We start from the raw sequence: 15956 nt of genomic DNA on the forward strand, positions 1-15956 counted from the left end.
TGGTGAATCCTTCAAGACTGAGAAAGGGACTAGACAAGGATGTCCCTTGTCACCGTTATTATTCATTTTAACTTTGGAAATATTATTGAGTAATATACGTGTTTAGATCGAATAAAAGGAATTAGAATTAAAAATCAAGATTATATGTTAAGAGCATTTGCAGATGACCTGGTTGTTACTTTATCTCAACCAATTAGTGGTGGGATCCAAGTAATTTAACAACCGGTTCTCTACCCTAATGATTTCTTCCAATAACCAGCTCACCAAACTGCTCAGAAAGTTAACAACCAGTTCTTCCGAAGTGGTGCGAACTGGCTGAATCCTACCACTGCAACCAATACATTCAGCCGTATAGCTAAAGGAGACAATTGATCAGTATAGTAAGGTATCTGGGTTTAAAGTGAATCAACAGAAGACAAAAATGATAATTAAAAATATGAATACACATCAGAAAGAAGAACTAGAAAGAATAACTGGATATGAAGTAGTTAAAAAGGTCAAATACCTAGGAGTATATATTAGAGCATCGAATGTAAAGTTATCTAAAAATAACTATGAGGTATTGTGGGGAAAAGTAATTAAAGAAATGGAGAATTGGAAAAAGTTACAATTATCATTGTTGGGAAGAGTGGTAGCTATCAAAATGAATGTTTTGCCTAGATTTTTATTTTTGTTTCAAATGATTCCAATATTGAAGAAAGATGCAAATTTACAAGAATGGCAAAAAGGGATTAGTAATTTTGTATGGAAGGGTAAAAAATCGAGAATAAAGTTAAAAATAATGCAAGACGTTAGGGAAAGAGGGGGTTTAAAAATGCCTAATTTTAAATTGTTTTATGATGCAGTTGCTTTATCTTTAATTTCTGATTGGATTAATTTAACAGAGGAAAGGGTTTTGAATATATAAGGTTATGGTTTGTTATATGGTTGGCATGCATATGTATTATATGACAAGAAAATTGATAAGATATTTAAGAATAATATGGTCAGAAGTGTTTTGTTGAGGGTTTGGAAAAAATATCAATATAAATTAGATGGTAAGATACCAATATGGGCTATCCCCAGACATATGATAGAGAATATAAATATATTACAAAAAATGGAGGTTATTACTTACAAAGAGCTTTTGATTATGGAAAAGGGGAATTACAATTAAAATCTAGGGAGAAATTGAGGGATGAAGGGAGAAACTATACGTGGTTCCAGTATGGACAATTGCAAACTAGATGGAAAATAGATCAGAAAATTGGTATTAGGCAAAGTGATGATAACTTGGTAAAACAAATAAAAGATCAAGGTCAACAGCATATAAAGAGATTATTTAACGTATTGGTAGAAATTGATTCAGAAATGGAGTTGGTTAAAGATTGTATGGTAAGATGGGCACAAAATTTTCAACAACCTATAATGTTAGAAACATGGGGAAAAATTTGGGTGAAGAATGTTAAATTTACGCAAGCACAAAATTTAATTGAAAATTTTTATAAAATGTTTTATAGATGGCATTTAGATTCGAAAAAACTGTTGCGTATGTATCTAAATGTGAAAGCAAAATGTTGGAGATGTGATTGTGAGGATGCTACTTATTATCATATATGGTGGACTTGCAAAAAAGTTAAAGCTTTTTGGATTAAAATATGGTGGATTATGCAGAACATTCTGAAAAAGAAGATCAAGTTTGTTCCACAGTTCTTTTTATTAGGAATAATTCCAGATTGTACTGTTATAGAGACAAAATTTATTTTGAATTTAATAACTGCTGCAAGATTATTGATTGCACAATATTAGAAGAAAGAAGACTTACCTACAATTGGAGAATGGATTAGTAAAGTATCAAATTTAGCAGAAATTTCTGCCTACTTGAAAGACTATACACAAGAAAAATATATTTTGGAATGGAGAAAGTGGATTGATTATATTCAAAATAAGTATCAGATTAAAAAATATCAATTAGTTTTTGAGTGAAGTTAGGATTTGCTATGTAATAGAGTTTAAGAAAGAAAGGAATTGATAGTGTGATGGTGTGAAATGGATTATGTTTTATGTTATATTTTAGATTATGTTTGTTAGTTACTATACCCTGTATTCTGTTCTGGGAAGTCTCGGGGGGGGGGGGAAATGGGGGGGGGAAGGGGAAGATTATAAATTGATTGATTGTCATTGTACAGGAATAATGGTAGAATTAAATAAGTTGGAATGGTGTAAAGTCGGGGCTGCTCGGTAACCACTCCGGAAGGGAAAGGGTAAGGAAAGAAGAGTAAAGAAGGAAGAAAGTAGGTAGGCAGGTAGGTAGGAGAGAAGGGAGGGGGAAGAAAGGATAGGAGGACGAGAAGGAGGGGAAGATAGAGGGTTAGAAAGGATGGAAGTGAGAAGTGGGAAGGAGGAGGGGAACCAGGAAAGTGAGGAGGAGGATGGTAGGGAAAGTAGAAGAAGGATGAGAAGGGTAGAAAGGATTAAGGAAGGGAGTGGCAACCGAGCAGGCCTGATTGAGCATAATAGGATCTATTGCTGGATAAGTGATTGTACTGTACACTGGACAAATTGTGGGAATTATTATGGAAAATAAAAAACTTTTTAAAAAAAGACAGCAAAGCTGGCTGAGGAATTCTGGGAGTTGAAGTCCATAAGTCTTAAAGTGGCCAAGTTTGGAGACCCCTGATCTATAGTATGTAGATAATAAAGTTGAAAAAAGGTGAACAACATTTTTGCAGAACGTTGAGGCTGGGTGTGAAAAGGCTAGGAGGGGAGAGGCCAGGCGAGGTACCCCTTGACATGAGAGACATTGAGTTGGCCACGCCTACCCAGTCATATGACCGTCAAGCCACACCCACTGTCACATGACCATCAAGCCATGCCCACAAAATAAGCCACGCCCACAGAACCGGTAGTAAAAAAATTTAGAACCCGCCCCTGCTCTGGTGATAATTTCTTGTTTAGTAGACAAGTGGTTATCTAACAACGACAGCAGGCTGCACACAAAACACAGAAATAGGCCATCCACATTGAAATCAACCAGGTGTTGCCTTTTCTTCTCCAAGACTTTACTGAATAGAACTGTTCCTAACTTTCTAAGGCCTCCCCCCTCGTGGTTTTTAACAATCGGGACTGTTAATTCCAAAGAGTTCCTTCATAAGATCTCCACATTGCTTTGTAATAAGCTCTCTATATAGCTAAGATACTGATCAGCATCTAACTCCTCGAGTGGCCTTCTAACACTAAAGAGTGGCCTGCCTAATTCCTCAACATCCAGCCTTAATTGTACAAAGTCCAGGGCCGTATATCTCTGGAAATATGATTCAAAAGATTCTGTATCTCATTATGAACAACATTTATAGCTTGTGTGAATGATTGAATATGTTCCATATTTACAAATCTATAGCGTTCATAGTACTCTATCACTCTGTAATGCTGCAGGGCCCTCTGCCATTCTTGAACTCTCCAGGTACATAGGCAGTGCTTCTGGTGTATTTAGTGAATCATAATCTTCCAGAGTCCCATTCCTCTGCTGATTGTGTTTCTGACATATCCCACTCTTCACTGGAAATGTCACTGTATGTAGGTGTAAACTGCTGATTCTCATCCCCCATTTTTGACTTTTTACAAGCCAGTTCTAAATAAATAAAAATAAAAACATATCAAAGAGCTGCCACAGTTTAATGAATACAAACAACCTATTTAGAAATTACTGGATGTTTTAATTAACCTTATATGTCATGTGATATGGACTGCTGGGGCTCAGATTCCTGTCCTTGTATATTCCATGCACTGCACGATGGAGTCTGCTGCGATTCAATACTCAGATGAACACTTTCTGATGTGGTAGGACTTGATACTTCTGCATTCCCCTGCTCACTGCCTCTATCTGTAGACACACAAATAATTAGCGATTAGTATTCTTACTTACTTACTTGTCGATCGAAAGGTCGGCAGCTCAACGGTTCAAATCCCTAGTACTGCCGTGTAATGGGGTGAGCTCTGTTACTTGTCCCAGCTTCTGCCAACCTAGCAGTTTCGAAAGCATGTAAAAATGCAAGTAGAAAAAATAGGGACCACCTTTGGTGGGAAGGTAACAGCGTTCCGTGCGCCTTTGACGTTGAGTCATGCCGGCCACATGACCACGGAGACGTCTTCGGACAGCGCTGGCTCTTCGGCTTTGAAATGGAGATGAGCACCGCCCCCTAGAGTCGGCAACGACTAGCACATATGTGCGAGGGGAACCTTTACCTTTACTTTATTCTTACTTATTATAGTATAAATAACATATTGACTGCCGCCTGGAAATTCATATAAACACATGCATGTAATATCAGTTCATACCTTGCATTTCCACTTCTTCCGATCCATGAGTTGTGGTTATCTGCTGCTCCAATCTGACAACTGTTCCTCTAAAGACAGATGTGATGTGCTTGCTTGTGGGTTCCCCCCACCTTGAACAACTTGTGAAGCCCCGTTCCTTGGGAATTTGTCACGCATCTGTCCATTCCACCATTCTGAAAGGCAAGTACAGTTGTGAGGCCCTGGGGTTCTCACGCTTATTACAATAAATACTATTATCTATAACACTATAACTCCTTATAGACTCCTTACAAGTTATTGTTTGGTGCTGACTCTTCATTGCAGATCCTAACCCCTTCCCCCTACATCTTTTATACAATAGATGTGTCTGCAAAATAAAAACCCTGCTCTGGATTTGATGGAAGGTACTCTGTGCTACTCTAAAGTTTTGCTATTTGAGATATTTTGGAAACCTTAAATTTAATGAGACGTTTACCATTAAAATTGCAGTAATTTGTAGGTTGTAGGTTTTTCTCTTCTCTCCTATTTTTTAGATGCTACCATATGAGTCTTTTGCTACTTCAAAATGTATACACCTGTTGAGGGAAAAGCTTAGAAAAACATGCAAGTTGGAATGGTATACTGAGATACAGTGACTCTGAAAAGCATTCTTACTGGGCATAGAGTGCCATCTTCTGGCACTTTTCAGCTACTCCTGAGGTTACTTTACAGCAGCCTGTTTCATCTGGTCAAATTTTTGGATCCTGGAAGACAAGAAGGGCTGCAGAAAAAGATCCTGTTGGAAGGAAAGGGTCTGTCTTTTAAACAAAGAGAAATTATCCTCTTTTAATTCCAGCTGCTAATATTTCACAGATTGTAGACCAATCTTTATGACCTAGATCACTAAGGAGAATCCAAATTAAAAAATCAAAATAGAAAATATATTCTACATCAACTCAGCTATAACTGGCAAAAGTTGGAAACATTCCCCATGAACCAACAACCGTTGCATCTCAGAAATCGTTTTCTTACCTCTCTGCATTTCCTGCCTTTGGGTTCTAGCTTTTAAAATTGGGCGTTTCATTTAACCTGCTGTGAATATGAGTATGCTTATTAAACTATAAGATGGTTTAAGATGGTTCTACCCCAGTTTCTGGGTTGTGCTCCCCTTAATTAGTAAGAATTTCTTTTTGGGGGCAAAATTTTAAATTTTCTTGTTCAACCATACAGTTTAACTTTCTATATTCTTTTGATTTCTTTGGTTAGTTTTTACTTCTCTTGCCACGTATTTTTATTATATTTTTAGAATTGTATACCTATCAATATAAAAGATCCATTCAGAATGAAGAATGTTTACTAAAAATCCACTGCATTCTACTGTTCCTTTTTCATGTTGTGATACACTACAATCAATTTACACTTATTACTAATGTACATGGAGAATACAATTCTCTGTAAGGATCCACAAAAGCAGTATCAAATTATCTATAACAGGTAAAATAAGAATTCAATATATATTATTAGGGCAAATGAAAAACAGCTATATTGATTTATTTATTCAACTAGGCACTCATAAATATACACATAATGCTTAGAAAATTTTGCAGCACAGCTATTCTAAGTGAAGTAACTTCTGCAAAATACACATTTACTAGGGATGCTGGACCATTACATGAATGCATGAATGATTATCCTTGGCATTAGGATGTGTAAATACATTTATTTATTTTCTTTTTCCTAATGAATCCTAATGACGAAATGCTTTAGTTTAGAATAAAACAGCACAATATATAGGGAAGACTGGGAAAATTGGAGCCCACAATGTGCTTGGAGCAATTTTTCAATAGATACTAGCTCCACAAAATTTAGAAAGCAATATATGAAAAAAGAGTAATTGTGTTCTCTTTGCTGACAATGTCAAACTATTTAAAACCACCAATAATACAGCTACCCTTCAAAAAGACCTTGACTTTATATCTGAATGGTCTAAAACTTGGCAGCTCCAAATCTCTACCAGCAAATGTTCAGTCTTGCATATTGGAAAAAAGAACCCAAACACTAAGTACAAGCTTGATGGACATTACCTTACAGATGATCCCGACCCTGTTAAAGACCTTGGAGTTTTCATATCCAATGATCTAAGTGCCAAAGCCCACTGCAACTACATCACAAAAAAAGCTTTAAGAGTTGTAAACCTAATCTTGCATAGCTTCTTCTTCAAAATCACTACTCTACTAACCAGAGCATATAAAACATTTGCTAGACCAATTCTTGAATACAGCTCGACTGTCTGGACCCCATACCACATCTCCGACATCAATACAATTGAACGTGAAGAGTTCTCCACTCCTCTGAATACAACAAAATACCTTATGCCACCAGACTTGAAATCCTGGGTTTAGAAAATTTAGAACTACGCCGTCTTCGACATGATTTGAGTTTAACTCATAGAATCATCTATTACAATGTCCTTCCTGTTAAAGACTACTTCAGCTTCAGTTGTAACAATACACGAGCACACAATAGATTTAAGCTTAATATTAACAGCTCCAATCTTGATTGCAGAAAATATGACTTCAGTAACAGAGTTGTTAATGCCTGGAATACACTACCTGACTCTGTGGTCTCTTCTCAAAATCCCCAAATCTTCAACCAAAAACTGTCTGCTATTGACCTCACCTCATTCCTAAGAGGTCTATAAGGGGCGTGCTTAAGACACCAGCGTGCCTACCGTTCCTGTCCTAATGTTTTCTTTGGTTGTATTCAATTAATTTAATTATTACATACTCATACATATATATATATATATATATATATATATATATATATATATATATATATATATATATATATATATATATACTTATATATTGTATAGTTATTTCATGATTACGCTCATATATACTGTGTGACAAAATAAATAAATAATAAATAAAAATAAAACAATTCCTGTCTGAGACAACAAAAGCATCCTTCCACCCTTCCTTCCAGCTTAAAAGGGCCTGCCCATCTCATGGCTTGGGGGAAGAGTGAGGCTTTAAAAAATGATAACCTGCACCAGAACGGTCAATCATTGCCTTATCTCCACTCAATATACTTAGTATTTTGATTCTGAATGGCAAAAATCCTAGTTAATATTTTTATGCAGATCAAAAAACTAAGCACCAGGTGCCTTAACTGAATGTAAGATCTCTTTCTTTTGTGGATGCATAAGTAACACACTATGCAAAATGTGTAAAACTGTTTATTCAATTTTTGCTGCTAACTTTATTGGTTAATAGTTAACTGGCCAAGTGCTGTTCAAAGCAGGCAACATAGGTCCTACCTGGTGACTTACAAGTTGTTTTAACATAGATGAAACTCTGATTATATTACAGTCAGGATGCCTAATTAGAATTCCAGAAAACTGATAATGGGACTAAAGGTTTTTTTATATATATATACTAAAAAAAAACCTACAGACATGAAGGGAAAATCAACATGCTATATCTGGGAAAGGTATGCCTTTCAGAAACTAAATTCTATAATTATGCAGGAGGATCAAATTGGAGCCCAAGGGTATTTCAAGGATAAATATTATTTCAGCCTCAAATATCTTTAAACACTTATTGATATTAATGTTATTAGACATTGTAAGTGAAAAAATAAAATAATTCCTGTCTGAGACAACAAAAGCATCCTTCCACCCTTCCTTCCAGCTTAAAAGGGCCTGCCCATCTCATGGCTTGGGGGAAGAGTGAGGCTTTAAAAAATGATAACCTGCACCAGAACGGTCAACTCATTGCCTTATCTCCACTCAATATACTTAGTATTTTGATTCTGAATGGCAAAAATCCTAGTTAATATTTTTATGCAGATCAAAAAACTAAGCACCAGGTGCCTTAACTGAATGTAAGATCTCTTTCTTTTGTGGATGCATAAGTAACACACTATGCAAAATGTGTAAAACTGTTTATTCAATTTTTGCTGCTAACTTTATTGGTTAATAGTTAACTGGCCAAGTGCTGTTCAAAGCAGGCAACATAGGTCCTACCTGGTGACTTACAAGTTGTTTTAACATAGATGAAACTCTGATTATATTACAGTCAGGATGCCTAATTAGAATTCCAGAAAACTGATAATGGAACTAAAGGTTTTTTTATATATATACTAAAAAAAACCCTACAGACATGAAGGGAAAATCAACATGCTATATCTGGGAAAGGTATGCCTTTCAGAAACTAAATTCTATAATTATGCAGGAGGATCAAATTGGAGCCCAAGGGTATTTCAAGGATAAATATTATTTCAGCCTCAAATATCTTTAAACACTTATTGATATTAATGTTATTAGACATTGTAAGTGAAAAAATAAAAACTACACATGATGAAATAAATGAGCAAAAAGAAAAAAACTAGCACAGAAAAGGAAAATGGAAAAGGAAGAAAATAAGAAAGAAAACAACAAAATGACCTATCCCTTCATCACAAGATTTAATAATTTATACTAAGCTATTAAGTTACCTAAGCAAAAAATTATATATAGTTTGTTAATGATTTGAATGGCCAAGGACCTGCTATGTATTTAAGCTTTACACCTGCCAAGCAAGTGTTATGGAGGCATGATTTGCAAGCAAACTGAAATGTTATAAAGAAAAAAGATGGATATCCAAATTAACATAAAGGGAGAGAATTTCATTAACATAAAGGGGGAGATGTTTTATTACCCTAACTAGATAATCTCATCTTCCTCAAAATGGCACCAACGAAGGCTGCCTCGGTGAAATACTCTCTAATGGTTTCTTTATTTCTAATTGTACTCTGCGACTCACTACTGATTTCCTATTCATGAGACCATCTGCTAAAAATTAACCAACATTTCTTTAAGGAGCAGCTTTCTGTGATTCCCCCCCCCCCATCTTTACAAATGTGGAGGAGATTCTAACAAAGGAAGAGGCAATTCCCCCGGAGCCATGGATTATCAAAAAAACCAAACGACGGAAGCAGCGGCGAGGTAAACGGGCTGGGATCTTAAACAGATTAAGAAATAGAAGCAATAAAATTCCTCTGCCTTTAATTTTCCTAACAAATGTACATTCACTTGCAAATAAGATGGATAAAATACTCCTCTTAAATCTAAATCTAAATCTAAAATCTAAATAAACTAAACTAAACTAATACTATTCTGATTGTTTCCTTTCATTATATCCAATTAATATAGTTATTACACTTATACTCATATATAAGCTTATATACTATATAGTTATTTTCATGCTTATGCTTATATATACTGTTGTGACAAAAATAAATAAATAAATAAAAAATAAATAAAAAATAAAAAAGATAACTCCTTCTTGCTTAAAAGTCTGTGCTGACCAATTGGCCCCCATCTTCACCCATATCTTCAATAAATCACTAGAGATGTGCTATGTTCCTTCTTGCTTCAAATGCTCTACTATCATCCCAGTGCCGAAGAAGCCCACCATCAACGAACTGAATGACTACAGACCAGTTGCATTAACATCTGTAGTCATGAAAACCTTTGAAAATCTAGTGCTTTCCTACCTGAAAACCATCATGGATCCGCTGTTAGACCCCCTTGCAATTTGCATACCGAGCAAATAGATCAACAGATGATGCTGTTAATATGGCTCTGCACTATTTCCTACAACATCTTGAATCTCCAAAGACCTATGCAAGGGTCCTCTTTGTAGACTTTAGTTCAGCATTCAATACCATCATTCCAAACACACTTCCAACTAAGCTAAACCAGCTACAGGTACCTGAACAGACTTATAAGTGGATCACAAGCTTCCTAACAAACAGGAAGCAGCAGGTGAAGCTAAGCAAGATCACATCAGATACCTGTACAATTAGCTCAGGGGGCCCCCAAGGCTGTGTGCTCTCCCCACTTCTCTTCTCTCTGTATACCAATGACTGTATCTCCAATGATCCATCTATTAAACTACTGAAGTTCGCAGATGACACAATAGTGATTGGTCTCATTCCAGACAATGACGAATCCGCATATAGATGAGAGGTTGAACGACTAGTCTTGTGGTGCGACCGAAACAATTTGGAACTGAACACACTCAAAACCGTAGAAATGGTGGTAGACTTCCACCTCTCACAATACTAGAAACACAGTATCAATATCAACAGTAGAAACCTTCAAATTTCTAGGTTCTATCATATCACAAGATATGGATAGCTAACATCAAAAACATCATCAAAAAAGGACAACAAAGAATGTTCTTTCTGCACCAACTCAGAAAGCTCAAACTGCCCAAGGAGCTGCTGATCCAGTTCTACAGAGGAATTATTGAGTCTGTCATTTGCACCTCTATAACTGTCTGGTTTGGTTCTGCAACCCAACAAGAAAGACACAGACTTCAGAGGATAATTAGAACTGCAGAAAAAATAATTGCTACCAACCTGCCTTCCATTGAGGACCTGTACACTGCACGAATCAAGAAGAGGGCCGTGAAAATATTTACAGACCCCTCACATCCTGGACATAAACTGTTTCAACTCCTACCCTCCAAACGATGCTATAGAGCACTGCACGTCAGAACAACTAGACACAAGAACAGGTTTTTTCCCGAAAGCCATCACTCTGCTAAACAAATAAGTCCCTCAACACTGTCAAACTATTTACTAAATCTGCACTACTATTAATCTTCTCATCGTTCCCATCACCAATCTCTTTCCACTTATGACTGTATGACTGCAACTTTGTTGCAATCCTTATGATTTATATTGATATTGATTGTTCCTGATTGCTTATTTGTACCTTATGATTATCATTAAGTATTGTATCATTAAGTATTAAATTGTACCCTATGACCATCATTGTGTTGTAAATGTTGTACCTTGATGAAGGTATTTTTTTTCTTTTTCTTTTATGTACATTGAGAGCATATGCACCAAAACAAATTCCTTGTGTATCCAATCACACTTGGCCAATAAAAATTCTATTCTATTCTATTCTATTCTATTCTATTCTATTCTATTCTATGATTTGCAAGCAAACTGAAACGTTATAAAGAAAAAAGATGGATATCCAAATTAACATAAAGGGGGAGAATTTTTTTTGGTTAAAATCCTGTTATTATAGCTAGATTTTTTTAATGTATGTTATTATATATTAAAAGCAAGAGCATTGCTCCATAGTGTTTTAAAGCTCTCTCTGGGTGGTTTACAGAGTCAGCCTATTGCCACCAACAATCTTGGTCCTCATATTACTGACCTAAGAAAGATGGAAGTTTGAGTCAACTTTGAGCCCCATCAGGATCAAACTCCAGGTTGTGGACAGAGTTTGCCTGTAACTAGTGCTCCATCAAGTGCTTGGTCACTTCATATATAGATAGATAAATATAAACACCTTGCGATAGATTTATTATAAATACATTTTGCACTATGCTATAACAATAAATTATAATAAATAATATTCACTTGTTAGTTATGAGACTTTGTTCCAATGTATACTTACCTTCTAACATTCCCAAAAGGGCATTTCATTTATTTAAGTTTTCTTTATTTTTAAATAATCTATTTTATTATATCTTATTAAAGATAGATGCATTCATAGAATAGTGGCTTCCTATTTCCTCCAACAGCTACTATTCAAAAGGCTGATAATTTTCTAAAATGAACAGACTTATCTAGTAAAAGGTGTTCTCTGTGGAAGGAAAGGCAAAGCAAAAGGCATGGAAGAAGACTGAAATTTAATATTATGCCAAGAAGACTACTCACATTGAGGGAGAAAACATGTCACAGTAGAATGTTTCCTATCTTGATATAATGGTCCAGCTAACATCCACAAAAGGAGAGATTATAGTATTTTAGTTATTGTAGACATATGTTTGTCTGGAGTCCATAATCACATAGCAAAACAGGAGATAACGACATGTATCCTTGGCTCTTCTGCGCATGTGCGTAATGGCAGTGGTATTTTGATCCTCGTGAAGACGGCGGCTGGTGTTTCCCGGCCGAGATGCTGTTCGGCCGCTCGCCGAGCTGCACAGACTTCGACCCCAGGTGGGTCAACATGCCAGCAGCTGAGAGTGAGGTCTTTGGACCTCGGTGGTCTCTCGGTTGCTGAGTTCAGGGCCGGAGTCTTGGAGAGCAGCAGATGGCGGCGGCCATTTTGGGGTAGGGGCTACCATCCCAGACCGGCTTTTAAGATCTCCAGCCATGAGCCGGGCTGCGCGGACTTCGCAGACTGCAGACTGCACAGCCACAGGCTGGCTTTTGAGATCCCCGGCCGCTCGCCGGGCTGCATAGACTTCGGCCCCAGGTGGGTCATCATGCTGGCAGCCGAGAGTGAGGTCTTTGGACCTCGGTGGTCTCTCGGCTGCTGAATTCGGGGCCGGAGTCTTGGGAAGAGCAGCGGATGGCGGCCATTTTGGGGTAGGGGCTACCATCCCAGACCGGCTTTTAAGATCTCCGGCCGTGAGCCGGGCTGCGCGGACTTCGCAGACTGCAGACTGCACAGCCACAGGCTGGCTTTTGAGATCCCCGGCCGCTCGCCGGGCTGCATAGACTTCAGCCCCAGGTGGGTCATCATGCTGGCAGCCGAGAGTGAGGTCTTTGGACCTCGGTGGTCTCTCGGCTGCTGAATTCGGGGCCGGAGTCTTGGGAAGAGCAGCGGATGGCGGCGGCCATTTTAGGGTTGGGGTTACCGTCCCGGACTGGCTTTTGAGATCCCCGGCCATGAGCAAATGCTGGCGGCAGTGTGGTGGGCCGTTCGGGCCGGAGTCTTGGAGGGCTTGAATATCAGCTATTTCTCCCCCTCCCAGCTGACTTTTTGGGTATGTTTAGCCTCGGCCGTGACTTCCATCAGCAGCAGGATTTTTGAATCGCATTTTTTACCAACGGAGGGACAGCGGATGGCGGCGGCCATTTCGGGGTGGGGCAGTCGTCCCGGGCAGGCCTTAGTTCGATCCCCTGGCCGCTTACAAGGTTGGCGGCAGTGTGGTGGGCCGCTCGGGCTGAAATTTTGGAGGGCCCGAAGATCGGCTGTTTCTCCCCTCCCCCCCAGCTGACTTTTCAGTCAGGCCTGGCCTTCGCTGAAATGTTCCTCAGCGGCATGATTTTGTGCCGCATTTTTCATCAGCAGCACATTGGCGGAGCATCCTCGACTTCTATCTGCGGCACGCTGGAACATGAATCTAACATGGATCCAGCGCTATTAATGGCGGCCTCTGGAACGGCGGTGACTTTGGTGGCAATTGCGGTACTGGCGGTACTGGAGCATGCGGTATTCCATCAGACCACGGAGTGGCAGGAGCCCCTTTCCCAGGATGGAGTAATGCTGGGTTTCCGAGGGCCACTATTCCATCTTAGTGGTCGGCAACCGAGGAGGATATTATTGTACCAACTGTCGGGGGGGAGACCATTAGATTTGGCCGGACCCCTGGACCCCTTGGTTGTTTCCTGGATCATCTGGACTTGGCCGGTTCTGGGTTCATTTGGACTTGGGCGGAACAGTCAACTCGGTTGGCCTAGAAGCCGTTTAACATCTATGCCGGCTTGGGTTGTACACTTTAGCTGTCGTAAACTGTTATTCTTTCATGAGATACTCATCCACCGATCTATTACGACTGCGAGGTTCCCCCGCCTCGCAGGAATGGCCCTCTAGGTTATCGAGAGCTTACCTTAACAAAGGGTCTTGGGACCCAGAGAGGTGGCATGCGGCCAAGAAGAGTTTTTGGGGGTTTTTAAATAGGTTTTTAAAGAGGGGTCTTTTAAGGGGAGGGAGGGATACGACGGGTGGGGGGAATAACTCGTCGGGGAGGGATTTAGCCCCTGTGCTTGTTCGCGGCACTGTACCATCTGGTCCGAAGGCAGAGGGGGATGGGTTCGTTCCAGGAGTAGAGAATTGTTCCATCTGTACGGTAAGTGGGAGAGGCAGATATGGCGGAAGTGGGGGGCCATATCAAGTGTTGGGAGCACGGGCTCGCTGTCTCAAAGCGATCACGTGCTCCGGCCCCTCAGTCTTTACCCGTTCCCCGGGCGGTCATGGTCCTCAGAACATTGGTCTCCGGTTGATGTTATGTAATGCTCAGTCCGTGGTCAATAAGGCCCCCCTGATTGGTGATCTTATTCAGGGGGAAGCCGCGGACCTTATGGGCATTACGGAGACCTGGTTGGGTCCGGAGGGGGTGTTCCCCTTGTGGAGTTATGCCCGCCAGGTTTCCGAGCATTTCATCAGCTGAGAGCCCAAGGTAGGGGTGGGGGGATAGCGGTTGTTATTAGAGAAAGTCTAGAGCCGAGGGAGGCCACTGTACCTCAGATTGCCGGTTGTGAATCCCTCTTTGTGAAGTGGGGCCTTCGGAATCAGATGGGCTTGTTGATCACGTACCTGGCTCCTTGCTGCGTGACCACAGCCCTACCCGAGTTGTTGGAGGTGCTTGCCGGGGTGGCGGTTGAGACCCCCAGACTTATAGTCATGGGGGACTTTAACCTGCCATCGACGGGCTTGTCATCGACAGCGGCTCGGGAGTTCCAGGCTTCCATGACGGCCTTGGACCTGATTCAGGTAATTGATGGCCCCACGCACACAGGGGGTGGCACACTGGACTTAATTTATATCTCTGGTCAGTGGCGAAATGATCTGATATTAGATAAGTTAGAAACAGAACCGGTGTCATGGTCAGATCATTTTCTCCTTCACTTAGATTTTCGGACCGCTATCCACCACTGCAGGGAGACGGAGCCAATGCGTGGGTTCCGTCCAAGGCGCCTGATGGACCCAGAGAGGTTCCTGATGGAGCTTGGGCCATTTCCTGAGGACCTGGCCCACGCTCGGCTGAAGAGCTAGTTGCGGCCTGGGAACGGGCCGCGGCTGGAGCTTTGGACTGTGTCGTGCCCTTGCGGCCTCTGACCCGGCGTAGATCTCGACCGGCCCCTTGGTTCTCCGAGGGGCTGAGGGAGATGAAACGCCGGAGAAGACTCCTAGAGAGTGTCTGGAGGTCCAGCCGTTCAGAAGCTGACCAAACACTAGTTAGATCCTATTCTAGGACCTACCTAATGGCAATGAGGGAGGCGAGGCGCTCCTACGCTTCCACCCTCATTGCGTTGGCAGATAACCGCCCGGCCGCCCTGTTTCGGGTGGCCCGCTCCCTCCTGCATCAGGAGGTGCGGGATGACCCGTTGCAGGGCCGTGCTGAGGAGTTTAGTAGTTATCTATACGACAAAATCGTTCAGCTCCGGGACGGCTTGGACCGAAATTGGGATGATCCAGGTGGGAGGGCGGAGTCGCGTCTTGTGGAGGTTATTTGGGATAAGTTTGATCCTGTGACTCTCGAGGACGTGGACAGGTTGCTGGGGAGGCTGCATACTACGACATGTTTACTGGACCTGTGCCCTTCCTGGTTGGTGCTGGCCTCCCGGGAAGTGACACGAGGCTGGCTCCAGGGGATTACTAACGCTTCTTTGTCGGAGGGAGTTTTCCCTGCCGCCTTGAAGGAGGCAGTGGTGAGACCCCTCCTCAAGAAGCCTTCCCTGGACCCAGCTATTTTAGGTAACTATCGTCCGGTCTCCAACCTTCGCTTTACTGCGAAGGTTGTAGAGAGTGCTGTGGCACGGCAGCTACCCCAGTACCTGGATGAAGCTGTCTATCTAGACCCATTCCAGTCCGGCTTCCGACCCGGATACAGCACGGAGACAGCTTTGGTCGCGTTGGTAGATGATCTCTG

General features: G+C 40.8%; 1 protein-coding gene across 4 annotated transcripts in view; it reads right to left on the bottom strand.

Annotated features, from left to right (window-relative positions):
* Window positions 1–2509: 2509 nt before the first annotated feature.
* Window positions 2510–15956, bottom strand: part of CMTM7 (CKLF like MARVEL transmembrane domain containing 7) — a 55523-nt gene continuing 42076 nt past the window's right edge. For 3 of the 4 annotated variants that reach the window (XM_058183765.1, XM_058183762.1, XM_058183763.1), the window contains 2 exons: window positions 4318–4490; window positions 3638–3862 (listed from right to left, as the gene is read on the bottom strand). In XM_058183765.1, coding sequence (XP_058039748.1) covers window positions 4354–4490 — 137 coding nt within the window. In that variant the 3' untranslated portion in view covers window positions 3638–3862; window positions 4318–4353. Of the gene's footprint in view, window positions 3611–3637; window positions 3863–4317; window positions 4491–15956 lie in introns of those variants that run through there. The other variant, XR_009155152.1, reaches the window with a different exon arrangement.

The sequence above is a fragment of the Ahaetulla prasina genome, chromosome 4 (genome assembly GCF_028640845.1).
Source record: "Ahaetulla prasina isolate Xishuangbanna chromosome 4, ASM2864084v1, whole genome shotgun sequence".
In the NCBI taxonomy this organism is placed as follows: domain Eukaryota; kingdom Metazoa; phylum Chordata; class Lepidosauria; order Squamata; family Colubridae; genus Ahaetulla; species Ahaetulla prasina.